Source organism: Acipenser ruthenus, chromosome 5 (genome assembly GCF_902713425.1).
Source record: "Acipenser ruthenus chromosome 5, fAciRut3.2 maternal haplotype, whole genome shotgun sequence".
Taxonomy (NCBI): Eukaryota; Metazoa; Chordata; class Actinopteri; order Acipenseriformes; family Acipenseridae; genus Acipenser; species Acipenser ruthenus.
Window position 1 is genome coordinate 69,507,987 of NC_081193.1, and position 18,403 is coordinate 69,526,389.

Genomic DNA, 18,403 nt, shown 5'->3' on the forward strand with positions numbered 1-18,403 from the left:
CCCTTTTAAATAAATGCTACATTTTTTTGGAACTCTTGCTTCTAGTTTGCCTGCTGCTTCTACACCACCCTGCCACCACCCTTACCATAGGTGAATGTCTACAGAATTCCAAGGTCATGATCGGATTTTCATGATCGGATTTTATAATGCATGAACTCCTAATTTTAAAGTATTCCAAGACCATAATTGGTCAGCTTTGTTTTAAAGAGCATTGGCACTGACATTATTTGATTTTATAATTTTCCAGGTAGTTTTGGAAGACTATGGGGAGGACGGGCACCACACAGAACATATAAGTGTTATGCAAATGAAAATGTAAAAATGTCATCCAAATATGGATTCCATTAAGGACCGGATGCGTACAACAGCAGTGTCCCCCCAGTGGGGGACACTGCTGTTGTACCCTTGAGCAAGGTACTTTACCTAGATTGCTCCAGTAAAAACCCAACTGTATAAATGGGCAATTGTATGTAAAAATAATGTGATAACTGTATAATGTGAAATAATGTATAATGTGATATCTTGTAACAATTGTAAGTCGCCCTGGATAAGGGCGTCTGCTAAGAAATGAATAATAATAATAATAATAATAATAATAATAATAATAATAATAATAATAATAATAATAATAATAAATACTGACTGAAAATAAATGAAAAACCAAACAGCAATACTGATGTTAAAAATGTTTAATTTTCTGACGGGAAATTAAAACAATATTGTACAGATGTAACACCAAAACAGCAAACTGCAGGTCAGATTTTCATCCTTATTCTTTATCAATAGAAAAAAAAAAATAAAGTGCAACGTTTCAGCCAGATGGCCTTCATGATGCAGTTTACTGTTCCATCTGTACAATTTTAATCAGCGCTGGGATATTTGGGAGACTGATCCCAAGAACAAATTAAAACTTCAAAAATAGGTCAACTAGCTTTTTGAATTGATGAGTGATTTTAATTGAAGCCTATTTTATTTTGTTTTAATGTTCTCAGACGGACCGATGCTTAGGCAGCAACAGTGCTCTGACCCCTGTGACTTACAGCAGCCTTGATCTGTAATATCGGGACCCTTTTATTCCTGGCGCTTCACTGCACCACACCCACCTGTCTATTTGGAGCTTGCAGCTTATTTACACAAATACGTTATTTACATGGTTGGGAGGGAACGTTTGGGGTCAGCCAGCCTCTGTTACTCACCAGATGGCCCGCTCCAGCTAGCACACCCCAACGTTAGCTCTTACTCCTTTGCTTCTATGCAGGGGCACTCGTACATCCCCCTTGGCGACACCTGGGCCTCTACGCTGGGAGCCTCGTTCACCTCTCGGCCTGCCACACTAACCCAGTGTCCCATTTGTCCTTTTCTTCAGGGTTCCACTCTGGAGGACGGCCCGTTGTAGCACACGCTCCGGGCTTTCTGTCCAACACCCCAGCAATGGTGTCGCTATGCACCCTAACAATGGCAGTGCTGATTTTTGGCACTTCGACAGTGTCTATTCCCACTCCCCCAAAACCCCAACCCCGGTAAACTCCCGGCCACTGGCGATCTTGGCTGCGTGCTGGGTAGCATGGCTGGCAGTTGCATGGCTGGCAGTTGCATGCCTGGCGGTACTGTGCCTGGCCTACATCGCGTTACCTTCCACAGCATATAGCTGTTGTTGTTGCTGGTCTTTGGGCCGGCAGCTCCTCCCCCTTTGGATCTTGGAACGGCAGTTCCTCACATTTTCGCCTTCAGGGACAGCAACTACTCCCCTTCTGACAGCAGCTCCTCCTCCTCAGGCTGTCGGGACTGTAGCTTCTCCCACTTTGGCCCTCAGGACGGGAGTTCCTCCTTTATGGAATGGTAGCTCCTCCTTCTCTGGGATGGCAACTCCTCCTTTGGCTCCCGCTACAGATGATAATAGGAGATTTAATGCTCTGAAGGATGTAGATGCGTGTTTGCTGCTTGATTGACTGGAGACGGAGACTAGAAGTTTGGGATTGACACGCCCCGCAGGCACGCTGGTTTATTTACAAGGTACACAGATAACCCCACATGACGCTACAAGCAAGGGTAGTTCAAGGGGAACATATGTCCCGGTGTACAAAAGGCAAAATAAACACTACAAAAAAACATCAATCAAAGGTGCCGTGAAAACGGCTCGCGCTACTCCTCTAACAAATGGAGGTCCAGCTTCCACACCAGTCTGCTATACCGGGCAGTTACCCCAAACTAACTCCTTGTCCTTCGGGCAGTTCACCCAACTGCTACACACAGAGTGTCAGGTTCCCCACTAAAACTATTACCGTTCTTATTTATACAATCACAACACTTGTATTTACAATATACAATCACAGAAGCCCCCTCCTTATGTGCATGGCCCCAGCCCTGCTACACTAACTTTTTTTTCCAGTATTATTTAAAATTTTGCCTAATTGAGATTTGCTATTGTAGTGTGCTACTATAACCCCACCAACAAAATAGTAACTTGGTAGAAAAATTATTTAGATGATTAAATAACATGTACATTTTATGAAGGGGCAAAAAATATGAAAAACTACATTTTAGATTTAAATTCTGTTAAATTTTAATATAAACATTATAAGAAAAGATAAAATGAATATACAGTACCTGCTACATATGCTACAGCAAAAAACAAACAAAACAAAAAAAACTTTATGGATAATGGTTAAACCAGACTACTGTTTATTATTTAACAGTATAGCAAATGTTCAAATGATTTTATGATTCTTTAAGAGTGCAGTAGATACTTTTTTATATTTAGTTTCTGTTGAGCTATTTCTTTATCTGTATTTTTTTATAAAACTGGTTTAAAAGTCATATGCCAATGAGTAGAGGGTCCAGTGCAAATGAACTGACTAATGAGTTTAGATCATATTGGATGGAAATGGTCTTAGAACTCATCCATAAAACATCTGGTATCGGGTACATCACATGTGCCTACATTCACTTAAATATGCCGTTTTTAAGGTTGCAGGACCATGGACAGAGCATTTGATTGGCAAGGGGATCAAGGGGGTAATAAATTAATACCAGTTAGCATAACCCTTTGTATCAGTGGAACTGCTAAGAGGAATAATACAACTAAAGGAGGAATTCAATATAATATACTGTAATACTGTCCCAATAGAATACATCTGTATAATTAAAAACCAAGAATGTTGCTTGGGAATTTTGTGGATCTGTGTACACTTATAAGAAAAATAACTATGTAACCATATAATTCTGCAATAGATACTAATAATAGTTATAATAACATGGTTAAACAATACCTTGTTTATCAATATATTGGTATACCAAATACTTGTATACCAGTACAATCTATGGTTGATTAAGGCTGTCACAATCATTTTAGAACTATAAAATTAGATGCAATGTAACCCTTATGGAAAAAACATATATTTGTATGTGTGTGTGTGTATATATATATATATATATATATATATATATATATATATATATATATATATATATATATATGGGATATATTTTATATGTATATCCATTTATTTATTTTATATGTTGAAAATATATGGTGCACCATATATTTTCATTAGTCTGTAATCCACATAAAATAAATATATGGATTACAGACTAAAATATATTTTAAATAAATATATCCCATATATTTTAAATATTTCTATATATGAAAATTATAAGGATCATACTTTTCTACCATATATTAAAATATATGTTTGTTCCATAAGGGACGTTTTTAAAGACTGACAATCTCTGGGTTTGTATTTTCTTTTTTATATTATACAAATTGTTATGCATATTTATTCATACATTGCAGTAAACTGTGATATAATCTCATGTATAAGAACAATATATAATAACTGTATACTATAAGCCATACAATTGGAGGCTAATTACAGAAGCGTTGATTTAAATTTCAGAAGGTCATTGTGAACCAAAGTAAAATGCAAGGTGTAGTAGGAAGCTGGGTGGAGCAAGTTCCTTCATAACACATTGCTCTCTCCTACAAAGCTTAATGTTATAGCTTTATGACAGGGAACGCAGAGCAGTCTTGTTGTCGTGAGCTGTGTAAAGTCGATTATGTGTGCAACTGGTGAAGGATTATAAGGATTATTTGCCGATCTGGTTAAAATTTGACTAGGAGTTATATGTGTTTTTACGTTTTTGTCCCATGGGGGGCTACGTCACACTATCTCTCTCTTCTTAAGCTCACAGTCTCTTTAAGCAAGGGAACCCAGATCAAACACATCCAATAGGCCTACCTTAAATAACAATGGGGGACACTCCACAATTAATAAAAATCGCTGTTTCTCTCAAAATACAACCCAATAACGGCCCGGTATTTTTCAAAGTAGACGGGCAGAGATTCGGTCAGAACAGGACGATAAAATTGCTAACGGGATCCAAGTACAAAATCGAAGTGGTTGTGAAGCCAGGAGCAATTACAGCACTGTAAGTACAAAGGTTAATCTTAAAAAAAAAGAAAAAAAAAACAGAAATAAATAGGATACTGTGTGTTAGACTATGTGTTGTTTTTGCTGTTCTTTTACCTTGTATTATTTCTGCATACACACGAGTAACATCTAGGTTAAAAACTACTGTATTATATTTTGATGTGGTACTTGGCTATATGTTTTACCGTTTTCTTTTGTTTTTTTTTAACAAAACATCGTTTCTGAATAAAATACAATAGTCGCCATTTGCGGTTGATTCATTATTGGCTTTTTTATTTAAAAAAATCACAACTTCAGAAAAAAATAAGCTGTATATCAATAGCAAAAGCCAGTATGTATGACTGTATGTACAATATGTAGAACAGCCCTATAAAACATGCATTTATACCTTATATTTATTTAAAATAAAAGACACTGCTGATGGTTTCTCTAGCAAGGGCAGGAAATGACAGAAGGTGCAGACAGATTACTGGTGATCATTGCTTGCAGTGCCAAATCCTCCGTCTACAGACAGTGCAGTACGTCCTCCACCTATTCCAAAAGAGGCTGTGCTTTATATACAATATTGTCATCAGAAATTATCTATCTTTTTAGTCTTAGCTTCCCCTTAGGAACAAAAACCACATTAAGTTAATAAAATAATAATGTAACTGACAAATGTTAACCTTTTTTAAAAAAATAGCGTTTAAAAATAATACTTGTCTATATAGGCATATAATTGTCATTTGTTTTAGTTTAACTGTGTCTACTGCCAAAGTGATTTTGTAGTGCACAGTAACGAATGATTCTATGTGTCTTGCAGATCAATGGGTATAGGTGGAGTGAACTTCCCCTTGGAGCAGAACTCTAAAGACCCTCAAGTTGTCTCTTACACTGGAATCTATGACACAGAAGGAATGACCCATACCAAAAGTGGGGAGAGACAGCCTGTGCAAGTGAATATACAGGTAATGGAATTCCATGGACAGCAGGGTACAGATTTTGTTGGGTTCCTAGAGACCTTACAAAAAAGCCAATGCAGCAAATATGGATGGTGATTTAAGGGTGATGTGTTTGATGTTGCAATTATTAAACAGTTGCAGTGGTGGCCATGGAGATTATATCATATATTTATTTTGTTTTTAAAGAACATAACCATTAACATTAAATATCTGGAAATGTAGACAGTATAACGTTTATTTTACACGTGTACATTTGCATAGTAGACTTTTGTGTTGGGGATTTATTTTTTCATGAAACTGATAACTCTAAACAATGTATGTCACAGAGATAGAGAGAGGCTTGCTTCACTGTAAATAGCACAAGGGTTATACAGTGTATACCTGTATAGTTATAGGTTATGCTGTCTTTACAAATTCATATTTAGTTCCTTTTCATGTAATGAATGAGCAGGGTTGATCTTGAAAACATGCCAGTAAATCAAAATCATTATTTAAATGAATGGGATACATGGAAAAAATGTTATTAATTTATGGTGCATAGGATTTGATTAATGTGCTATGCAAATGCGTTCACTGGCATTTGTTTTGTAATACCGTATATACAAACTGCATCTCCCTGTAGCAAGTCAGACTCAGACAGGGTGGATAATGACCTGATAGACTGTGGGTTGACAGTAGGCTAACGGTTGGCAGTGGCACTGCATACAACACAATACAAAGATGAAGAGAGCAGGACCCTTTGTGTCAATTCAGTGCCCATGGTGACCCACATCTCATTGAGAACGTTTTTAGTTTAAGCAAAGCATGTTATTTGTGGCAGCACATAATCCAATCATTTTTAAATCAGAATGTAATCATGATAAAAAAGGAAAATACAATGCTCTATGTACAGCAAGATTAGTATATATATATAAACCTTCTCAATTCAAAAATGAAACTAATTCCCACTCTATAATGTTGATTTAATGTCTAGCATGTTACTATCCTCCTCTGTGTGTCCACAGATAAACTGTAGTCATCATTTTCTTCATGGTTTCTGACTTAATGAATGCAAAGCGAAACTGACTACCCACAGCTGAGTACAGTATATATTTAGACAGCAGTACATGCTTAGACACAAATAGCTGCCTACATTTTCTCAATACCGATATATGTATATATAAACAAGAACAGATGACTATTAATTGCTAAACCTTTCAGTCTAACGATATATGAGCATTTGTACATTTTACTAACTTATAATTGTCTCCAAGCCATCTATAATTTTATAAATGTAATTTAAAATTATATTCATGTAATCTTTGGATATTATTATGAAATAAACCAGAATAGCCCTTAATGCATCTCAGAGCAAACAAAATAGAGTTTGTGTGCCGTGAAGATGCTAAATTAATTCTACTGTCAAAAAATCATTTGGTAGCTATAAATCAAAGAAATAAATCAATAAAACCATGGGCCCAATGCGGAGCTACAGTGAAAGCAAAGAAGTTACTGGGTTGCAGTGAAAGAGATACACAGGGCCCTATTCACAAACCTTTAACTCACTTCTGCTATAATTCTGGTACTGACACATACCAAGCTATGGAAAACACACTGACACAATATAAACAATATCACTAACTAGACCTAGATTCTCAGAGTTATTTACACCAAACTATCATTAGAACGTCAGGGTGAATAAGGGTACCAAATCAGAAATAAATCGCTCATAGGGGCTTTAAAGTAGTCATAAGTTGTTCCTTATTCATTTTAGAATTGTACTTGTTTTTTGTTTTGTTTTGTTTTTTCAGAACAAAATTGTGATAATGAAATCTTGGAATAAATAGCTTTGACAGTCTGTCCCAGTGAGTGTAAACAGCAGTAAGTGACACAATGCTGAATGAATGAGATAGTCGATTTACCATGGTCTGTGCCCACAGAGCGTCACCACAGCCCGCTTTTTATTAAATAATTCTGTTTCCCATAGCTTGTTCTGTGCCAGTACCAAACACTCTACATCAGGCCTTGAAATACTTTGCCAGTCCTGTACATGAAATTGTTCTAGGCTGTTGGCTTCTTTAACAAAATTCTAGAAAGCATTGGGGATGCATGTATCCACCAGACCTCTTTCTATAGAAACCCTTATCCAGTTGTGATGATATATATTATGATATATATGAACATATTTTATTGGGAGTATCAGAATCTGGGAATATAATGGGATGTCTGTCCATCTGTCTTTACATATGTACGTATCTCATACATTTGTACTTATATTTATATAACCACATCCAGCTGGCTAGAGGATTCGTTACCATGAGACCACAGGGGTGCTTTAGACTTCTGCATTTTAAAAAGATACCAGGATGTGATGACTGAAAAAGAAACAAGTAGAATACATCAGTTAAGATATTCATACTAAACATCGCTTTAAGACTGGAGTTACTCATAATTGAGTCATAAATTGTTTTTTGGTCTCAAATTAAAATGCATTTGTCATTATCAAACATAGAAAACAATACTATACACAAAAATACTATGGTGTACGAAAAAAAAAAAAATATGTTTGTGTTTGTTTTATTTTATGACTGATCTAGATATAATGTTTATTCATAGAGATCATGCTGGACTTATATATTTACTTCCTACCGAAAGGCATATCTATACAATCCTCATTATGCCATTCAAATCACCATTGATTATCATATGTCAGGCTCAGTGGATTTCATTTATCTAATAAAAGTTGCCTTAGGCACACTGTTCAAAACCCAGTCTTTCAATAATTGCGGATTTTATTCACCTAGCTATCTTACATGTAACCACCAAAGCATCAAACTAAAATATGACATTCAATTACATAAAAGTTTATGTAATAACTCCTACACAAATCCTAAGTGATTATCACTGAATCAACTTTACAAAAATACATTCTTATATTATGCTCTCTACTATGTAATTTTTTTTTTTTTTTTAATAACACTATCAGTTCCCTCATTATAATCATCTGCCTGGCCTGAATTATTTTCTGTATAAATTAAAGGACAGGGTGGCTATAAAACCAGTGCAGAGATATGACACCTGTGTGGAGCAAATTACATTTGTTTTCATTATACAGTCATTTGGATCATGCTGGTCTGTGTATATTTATGTGGCGAGTAAGTGATTGTTTGACATGCTGTTATCATATTATATGAATGAGGAATGACCAAATAAAAGATGCTCAGTGTCAATGAATGTATAAAAGGTCCTTTTTCATAAGTGGCATAAATCTGAAATCAATCTGAAAGATTCCAGACAGTAACCTATTTACACTTGGTTTTAATTCTGTTTTCTGAACTCTAGAAGCATGACTGAAATCCAATCCCTCCAAATCGAGAATTGAGTTGTTTTAAAATAGAGCCATAGATCTGGCTTATGATTATGGTCATAAACCTTCTCACTATAAATGTTAACAGTAGCTTGCTTGAAACACACTAGCCCTGCATCCGGTCGTGGGTTTTACACCTCCTTTCAAGGAGACAGTTGTTCCTCTTGTGTGGTAGAAAAGAAAACTCTTGTCATTTTGTTACAAGATCATGGTTTATTTCTTTTCACAGTTCAATGAGGTTGGCACTTTTGAGACCGTTTGGCAAGTTAAATACTACAACTACCACAAGAGGGACCACTGTCAGTGGGGGAACAGCTTCAGCAGCATTGAGTACGAATGCAAACCCAGCGAGACACGCAGTCTCATGTGGATCAACAAGGAGATGTTTCACTGAGGTTCAACAGCAACAACAACAACAAAAAATTGGACAATATCAAGGACTCTTGAATATCAACCAGTAATGAGCTTTGCAACAGGTATGCATATCAAACAACATCTTCGTAGTAGAATAGTCACTTGTTGTATTTCAGTTTCCCTAAACCTGGTTATGTGGATCTGAGGTATGTCTGTCGAAAATACTGTGTTGAGTGGATACAGTTTTTGTACTCAATTATTGTATTTAACTTGTCTACCTCTGGTTAGGACAAGCAGAATCAATAATTAATAATTTTTTTCTTACAACAGTTACATAGATAATATCAGTAGTCTTTTTATTTATTTACTTTAATTGTAATAGTGTCCATATCTTAACTTCTTTAGCATATCTGTGTTTTCTTTTCAATTATGGGAATTCAGCATTGTATGGTGAAGCTGCATTGTACTATGCTTGATATCGTTTTGTAAAAAAGTAAATAGTATTATGTGTTATTTTGTAACGTTTAACTGTTTTGAATAATATATGAATTATATGAAATACAAAATGTGCTCAAATTCTTCAGATAATGATATGCAATAAACTCATCAATTTAAAACAGCCTTTGTAGTCAATGATTTGTGCTCAAGCAGAATGGTAACAGTGAATACCACATGGATGCAAAATTAAAAGTTGGCTCTGGAATAAGTAACTCGTATACACTGTGTGGTACATTATTATAGTTTCCCATTCGATCTCTATATTATATTTATTATGAGCTTACCCAATAAAAGCACTACTATGTTGGAGTCCGGGGTGAGTCATACAAACATGGTTGAATCCTGTTTATGCCAAGTTTCCCAGGTTAGCTGGGGGCCCCATAGAGAGTGTAGCATTTGCTCTCCTATGGATTAAAGAAGGGAATTGACAAGGGATGGTTAACTTTTTCAAGCTTCAGCCCCCCTAACAGGTATTGTTGTTTAATGGCCCTTGCCTCTAGGGTTCAGGAGCTTGGCAACGTTTTTTGCTTTGGTTCAGCAGGTCAAATAAAGGGTCTGTTGGTCCTCCTGACCGGTAAGAGGGTTGTAGCGAAGCAAGAGGCGACATTCAAGTTGGCCATTCTAAACTGGTAAGAAAAAAGGGGTACATTTGATAAACAATTGATTAAAAAAGAAAGAAAATAAGTTATGTCACTTCCACCCTGCTTATGACTAATGTACAGGTAGTGGACAAAAAAATAGGGCGTTGGGCCACTATGGTATTCCGCTCTGTGGAGTTCTCGGCGGACCGTTTTTGATAAAACTGGCTGCTCGCACCCCAGGTTGAAATTTGCAGTCAATTGATCTGCAGTTGCTCGCCTGTTTTGCCTTGCACTTCGAATTAATGCATGGATATCACGATCCTGGAGTGTGAGTTTCCGCCCACTGTTGCCCTTTGCTGATGATGTCTTTCCCTCGGAGTTCCATGCTGACATCACCTTAGACACCGTTGCTCGTGAAACATCAGCAAGTTGAGCTGTCTTGGTCACTGAAGATCCTGTCAAATGCGCCCCAACAATCACCCCTCTTTCAAAGTCACTGAGGTCTCCTCTTGCAGCCATGCTAGCCATAATTATAGGCAACCAGGCCTGTCAAGTATTTTTATACATGACCCTAAGCATGCTGGGATGTTATTTGCTTAATTAAAGCATGAGCCACACCTGTGTGGAAGCCCTTGCTTTCAATATACATGGTGTCCCTCATTTACCCAGGTGTTTCCATTTTTTTGTCCACTACCTGTAGATCTAACAAGTAATAAACACTGTTACAGAAAAGTATATCAGTGTGTTTTGGTTTGTGATAACGTGTAATGAAATCTACTCTTGGTCCTGGTGGTAGGAGAGGGTCCATCACACTAGAAAGAGGGGTCCTAAAGAATAGCAGACTGGCTAGGGAGCTCGATCGAACACTTAGTGGATGAATAACATCAGCCAGAGGCACAACTGCAGCAGCTTTTTTGAGCATCCATGGTAAAGCACTCAACTCAGCCTAGCTTACTTACCTGAACATCAGCGTTTCTTTCTTTCTATTGTGCTTGAGATTCCCAACCAGAATCTTTCCATCTCAACCACAGCCAGTTGCTGCTCCTCTCTGCTGCTTCATGACAAATGTTTACTTCCTGTCATACGTAAGCAAGTCTTTTTTTATTACTGTATATTTATTTGGTTAGCGGGCACCCTTATCCAGGGTGACTTCAGAGGTTGCAAAACGTATTTAAGTGTTATTTAAGTTATGTTTATGTGGGCTCACTTGAACTAAGTTATACCACTGTACATTTGCTCAGCGATTTTTAACTTTTCCAATAATTTGAATGGGGAGATGAGTACGAACACTTCTCTTCATATACAGAATACTGTTGTTGTCATTTTTAATCAAGTCTACACGTGGGAAGGTGGGCTAAAGCTGTAAACGTTTGATTTATACAGAATGCATAATAGAAGAACGCACAGAATGATTGGCTTACTGCACATAATGTGCTTTAGAGTATTTAAATGATTTATTATGAGCTTCTGTACCAGTTAACATAGTGGCTGCGTTACATGATAGACACGTACTCGCTGACACGCTTGCACATTACAGTTTGGATAGATCTCCCTTCATGAAAATCTTTAATCCACCCTTTCACAATAAGTCTGTATCCGTGGAATATTAGGAAAAACGTCATATCACATGCTGTAGTTTAACAACTGCCATACACATAATTAATAAGTAATTAAATATTTGTATCTCCTTCAAGAATTCCAGAGTTGACTTCGCCATATGCTTTTGGTCATTGTCATGTTGGAAGATAAGTTTTCTGCCAATCAGTTTTCTGCCAATATCAGCCTACAAACATTTTACTTTGTAGAATGTTTTGATACATGGCTGCATTCATTCACTTTTCAATCAAATCTCTAGTCCCTGCACTGCTAAAACACCCCCATATCATGATCAGACCACCCTGTTTAACTGTTACATAGACACGTACTCGCTGTCACAAAAATACAGGTTTTAACATCATCTTTTTGTTAGTATAATTTATATTTTTGTGTAGTTTAAATCACTTCTTGTCAAACGTTTACATCTTTAAAAAATGTCGTTCTTGTCATACTCTAAGGAAGTATTTAGGCTTTTGTAGGTTACTTTTAAACTAAGTTACAGTGCCGTGGAAAAGTATTTGCCCCATCTGATTTTCTGCATTTTTGCATATTTTTGACACTGAATGTTATCAAAAGGGACCCAAATAACAACAAATAACACAACAATTTGATACATATTTCATTTATTTATTAAAGAAAGTTATGCAACACCCAATGCCGCCGTGTGAAAAAGTAATCGCCCCCTTAGACTCAATAACTGGTTACGCCACCTTTAGCAGCAATAACTGCAACCAAACGCTTCCTGTAGTTATTGATTAGTCTCTCACAGCGCCGTGGAAGAATTTTGGCCCACTCCTCCATGCAGAACTGCTTCAACTCAGTGACATTTGTGGGTTTTCGAGCATGAACTGCTCGTTTCAGGTCCTGACACAACATCTCAATGGGGTTTAGGTCTGGACTTTGACTAGGCCATTCCAAAACTTTTAATTTCTTATTCTTTAACCATTCTGATGTAGACTTGCTTGTGTGTTTCTGATCATTGTCTTGCTGCATGACCCAGCTGCGCTTCAGCTTCAGCTCACGGAAGGATGGCCTGACATTCTCCTGTAGAATTCTCTGATCCAAAGCAGAATTCATGGTTCCTTCAATGATGGCAAGGTGTCCAGGTCCTGATGCAGCAAAGCATCCCCAAACCATGACACTACCACCACCATGCTTGACCGTTGGTATGAGGTTCTTACTGTGGAATGCAGTGTTTGGTTTTCGCCAGACATAATGGGGCCCACGTCGGCCAAAAAGTTCCACTTTTGACTCATCTGTCCATAGAACATGGTTCCTCTTGAGGATCATCCAGGTGCTTTTTGGCAAACTTGAGACAAGCATTCATGTTCTTCTTAGTGAGCAATGGTTTCCGCCTTGCTACTCTGCCATGAATCCCATTTTTACATAGTGTCTTTCTGATGGTGGAGTCATGAACACTGACCTTAGCCAAGGTGAGAAAGGCCTGCAGATCTCTGGATGTTGTTCTAGGGTTCTTTGTGACTTCCTGGACGATTTTACGCCTTGCTCTTGGAGAGATTTTGGCAGGACGGCCACTCCTGGGAAGATTCACTACTGTCCCAAACTTTCTCCATTTGGACAATATGGCTCTGACTGTGTGGAGCCCCAGAGCCTTAGAAATAGCTTTGTAACCCTTTCCAGACTGATAGGCATCAACAAATTTTTTCTGGAGGTCTTCAGGAATTTCTTTTGTTCGTGGCATGATGTGCCTCTAGAACCTGTGTGCTGACAACTTCACTCTGATGGTAAGGGCCAAAGTTAGTCAGATTTATATTGGGCAGGGCTGGCCCAAATCAGGTCTGGTTGTTAACCAAAGTACTCAAGCAGCTGACCCTATCCCTTTAATTGGGTAGAGTTATCTAGGGGGGGTGTGACAGAGATCGAATGAGTCTTAGTGTTAGATCTCCCTCTCGACCTGTGAGAGCACGGTATACGAGGAACAGAGTACCCTTAATGAAATGGCACGACAATTTATTCCGTAGGGTAGATGGAAGTCGGTCAGTTCGGAAGGGGGCGGAGCCATGGCACCCGAGCTCAGTGACCCAGACGGTAAGCGGCGTGGCATCCGAGGACTGGAGGAGCGGATGCGCTCGTTAACCTTGGGGTCATGGGCGAGGGTATAAATAGGGGGCATGGCTTGAGTGATCTGTTCCTTTGCATATGGTTAAGTTAAATAACCGAGAAGGAGCCCGTACTGTGAGGAAACCGTGAGTGTTCTGTGTCTGTGTATTAACACTGTGTGTCTTGTGTGTTATTTGTCACAGAGGATTACTGAGCACGATCCGGAGCTGCAGCCGCAGGCCAGCGAAAAACCCGGACTTCACCACTCACCTTTCACTACCAACTGTCTTTGTGTTTGCACCTTTTAGCACTTGAATCACGCACTGTCTTTTGTGTTCGTGTTTAGTGTGGGTGTCGGAACGGGACTTTGGGGTTGCGGGTCAAACCCGCGGGATTATAAATTAGAAGTGATACACGCCGCTGTATCACTTCCAGCACTATTATCATTTACAGGTTTTGCCTTGAGGCTCTGGACATTTACAAAAATAAATAAACACCCTTGCACCTGTACCAACGTCTGTCTGTGTGATTCTTCTGCACTGCACTCACCTGCACGTCATTACCACTTTGCCACACGTGGTGTCAGAAGTGGGATGGACTACGCCACACTGTCGGCGCTGCTGGAGCAGCTGGACAGCAGACGGGAGGGGGAGGAAAGACGGAGAGAGGAGAGGTACACCGCGCTGATCGAGAGGGTCGGGCTGGCAATACCTCCCACAGCATCAGCGGAGCGCGGCTTCATAGCGCCCAAAGCCAGGACGCATAAAATGACGGCGGATGATGATCCAGAGGCATACCTGGTGGCATTTGAGCGGCTGGCTACCACCGCGTCATGGCCCCGACAGTTCTGGGCAAGCCAGCTGGGACCCTGCCTGATTGGGGAAGCGCAGGCAGCATACCAGGCAATGGGGGATGACGACGCCGCTCAATATGACCTGGTAAAGCTGGCTATTCTCCGCCGTCTGAATATTACGCAGGAAACGCACCGAGTGAGGTTCAGGGAGTACAGGAGGTCCCCGAACGTACGCCCCAGGGTGGTCGCGCAGAAGCTCTGTGACCACATGATACACTGGCTCACCCCGGCGCTAAAAACAACTGCCCAGATGGGGGAGGCCATCGTTATTGAGCAGTTTTGTCATGTGGTCGGCGCCGAGACCCAAGGATGGATACGGCGCCACAACCCCGACACCCTGGAACAGGCAGTCAAGCTCGCTGAGGACTTCGAGGACTCCCTGGTATCCGCCCAGACCGGGCTACTCACCCCACCTCAACGGAGCGGCCGAGCCCCACCTCCTCTCTCTGCTCCATCAGCCCCACCACCAGGACCGGTTCAACGACCTCCAAGAGCACCAACCCCAATGGGCGACCTTGCCTCCTCTTCATGGAGACCAAGGTTGGCCCCCAGCGGGGGTAGAGGTGCTGCCCCTGCCCCGTTGCCATACCAGCAGCGGGACAGACCATTTAATACTGTGCCCTCCTTTCCCCCTACCTGTTTTAGGTGCCGCCAGCCGGGACATCAGGCTAGGTCATGCCCATCTGCGATGGAGTGTGACGTGGCCGTCTGTAATCTGGCATCTGAAGCGGGTAAGCGAGGGAAAAATGGTCGGGAGGGGCCTTGTATTGTTAAGGTGATTTTTGGAAATGTGAAGACCCATGCATTAGTGGACACAGGGTGTGGTCAGACCTTAATTAGAGCATCTCTCTTGGGCGGTATGGTGTGGCAGCCACAAGGTCAGGTGGCGATCTCCTGTATCCATGGAGACACGGCAACATACCCCACAGTAAAAGCATATTTATCGGTCGGTCCGATGAAACGTTCCCTGGTAGTTGGGGTAGCGGAAAGGTTACCACATCCCATTATTCTGGGTCGGGACTGGCCCAACTATAAAGATTTATTGAAATTAAGGGCAGTCCCGGCCATACACGCAAATGTGGCAGAAAAAGTAGAAGGGGAAATAATTGGTAATGTTTTTCCCTTTCAAGCGGAAATGTTCTCTTCCCTGTTCCGGCCGAAAAAAACAAACAAAGAGAGAAGGCTGCGGAAATGGGAGGGAGCGTTAATGAGACAAGGCTGGGGGCTGGTGGGAGCCTGTTATAACGGTGAAAACGTCAGTCAAAGGGGGTCGGAACGCAGTGTGACCGAGAGGGCGAGGTTACTGGGCCATCAAGGGCAGATGTTACTCCCGCCCCGCTCAATATACCGGACATGTGGCACTCGAATGTGAACCTAGTGTGGGAGCAGGACAATGACCCATCACTGGTGCACATTCGGGGACAGGTCCGGTCTATTGAAGGTAAGGATGTTGAAGGCGCTGGGGCACTAGTATTTCCACACTTCATTATCAAGGGGCAATTACTATATAGGGTAAACCTGGCCGCGGGCACAGGACATCCTGTAACACAATTATTGGTTCCCCCGTCTTGTCGGCTGGAGGTCATGAGGCTGGCGCATGATATCCCTTTTGCGGGGCACCTCGGAGTTGACAAGACAAGGGAACGGATATTGGCTCGATTCTTTTGGCCAGGTGTTTATAAAGAAGTGTCGAAATATGTAGCCACATGCCCAGACTGCCAGAGAGTAGCGCCGGGTCGAGTGCGCCCCGCCCCTTTGGTCCCACTGCCGATTATTTCCACCCCCTTTGAACGCATCGCAGTGGACATAGTCGGCCCTTTGCTACCTTCTGACTCCGGGTATACGCATATATTAGTGGTGGTAGATTACGCAACGCGATACCCAGAGGCAGTTCCATTGAGGTCCACTAGTGCTGCTGCGATAGCCAAAGAACTAGTGCAGATTATGGCAAGAGTAGGGATCCCCAACGAGATATTGACTGATCATGGAACTAATTTCTTGTCAAACACGCTACAGCAGGTATATAAATTACTAAAAATACGTCCCATCAGAACGTCGGTTTACCATCCACAGACGGACGGTTTGGTGGAACGTTTTAATCAGACTCTAAAGGCGATGCTGAGACGATTTGTGAATCAGGAGCAAAAACATTGGGCATCGCTTCTCCCCTACCTCCTTTTTGCAGTGAGAGAGGTGCCGCAGAGTTCGACAGGGTTCTCCCCCTTCGAGCTCTTGTACGGCCGACAGCCTCGCGGCATCCTCGATCTGTTGAGAGAGGGGTGGGAGGAGCACAAAGGCTCGTCCAAAAATGTAGTGCAGCATGTGCTCCTACTGAGAGATCGCCTAGATTTGGTCGGTCGTTTGGCCCAAGACAATCTCAGATCGGCTCAGCATCGACAACAGCAGCATTACAATCAAAATGCATTAATCCGAACCTTTCGACCTGGAGACAAAGTAATGCTGCTACTTCCCTCACCGGAATCCAAACTATGTGCTAAATGGCAAGGGCCATATGAGGTGATTCGGGCTATAGGAAAGGTGAATTACGAAATTAAACAGCCCGATCGCCGTAACAAAAAAGAAATTTATCACATAAATTTATTAAAGCCCTGGCAGGCAAGAGAGGTGTTATTTATAGCCCCAGGCAATATAGAGGATGATTTAGGGCCCGAGCTAGAACCCTCTAGCACAAAGAACATTTCGATGGGGGAACAGTTACTTCCTGATCAGCAACGTGAACTACGTAGGTTAATTGAGGAATTTAGCGATGTTTTTTCTAACACGCCCGGTAGAACTAACCTCGCTGAATATGACATTATCTCTCCCCCAGGTGTCACAGTGCGAGAGAGACCTTACCGGGTCCCGGAAAGTCGACGGAGTGGCGTTCGCAAAGAGGTATGGGACATGCTCGAACTTGGGGTGATTGAGCCTTCCAGGAGCGAGTGGTGCAGTCCAATTGTGATAGTGGCCAAAAAGGACGGCACCAACCGCTTCTGCGTTGATTTCCGCAAGGTAAACGCTATTGCCAAGTTTGATGCGTATCCCATGCCTCGGGTCGACGAACTCCTAGATAGACTGGGGACGGCGAGGTTCATCTCCACTCTGGATCTGACGAAAGGATATTGGCAGATCCCATTAACTCGTAGGTCTAGAGAGAAAACCGCATTTTCAACACCAGAGGGGCTGTTTCATTTTACAACCATGCCGTTTGGGTTACATGGTGCGCCTGCTGCCTTCCAGAGACTGATGGACCAGGTTTTACACCCACATCGTGAATATGCGGCAGCGTATATTGATGATGTGGTCATTTACAGCTCCACCTGGCGAGAGCATTTGGCTAGGATCACAGCCGTCCTTCAGTCTCTAAGGGCAGCCCGGCTGACAGCTAACTTGCGAAAATGTGCGTTTGCCAAAAGAGAAACACAATATTTGGGATTTGTAATGGGGAATGGCAGGGTGAAACCCGTTGTCTCCAAGGTCCAGGCCTTGGTAGACGCGGCAATCCCCAAAACCAAGGCTCAGGTGCGGTCGCTACTGGGGTTAGCCGGTTATTACCGCCGCTTTATCCCCGAGTATGCCACAGTGGTTAATCCCTTAGTTGACCTCACCAAAAAGAGCGCACCAAATTTAATTAAATGGTCAGAAGAATGTCAGGGGGCGTTTAATACTGTTAAGCAGAGACTTTGCCAGGCCCCTGCTCTCATCACTCCAGACTTCACTAAGAGATTCATCCTCCACACCGA

General features: G+C 41.2%; 1 protein-coding gene across 1 annotated transcript; it reads left to right on the forward strand.

Annotated features, from left to right (window-relative positions):
* The first annotated feature begins 3,968 nt into the window (after positions 1-3,968).
* LOC117402771 (CB1 cannabinoid receptor-interacting protein 1-like) lies at positions 3,969-9,688 on the forward strand. The gene is made up of 3 exons (XM_034004208.3): positions 3,969-4,428; positions 5,233-5,377; positions 8,947-9,688. Exons 1-3 carry the CDS (start codon positions 4,250-4,252, stop codon positions 9,109-9,111), a joined length of 489 nt encoding a protein of 162 aa, XP_033860099.1. The 5' UTR covers positions 3,969-4,249; the 3' UTR covers positions 9,112-9,688.
* The last annotated feature ends 8,715 nt before the right edge of the window (positions 9,689-18,403 follow it).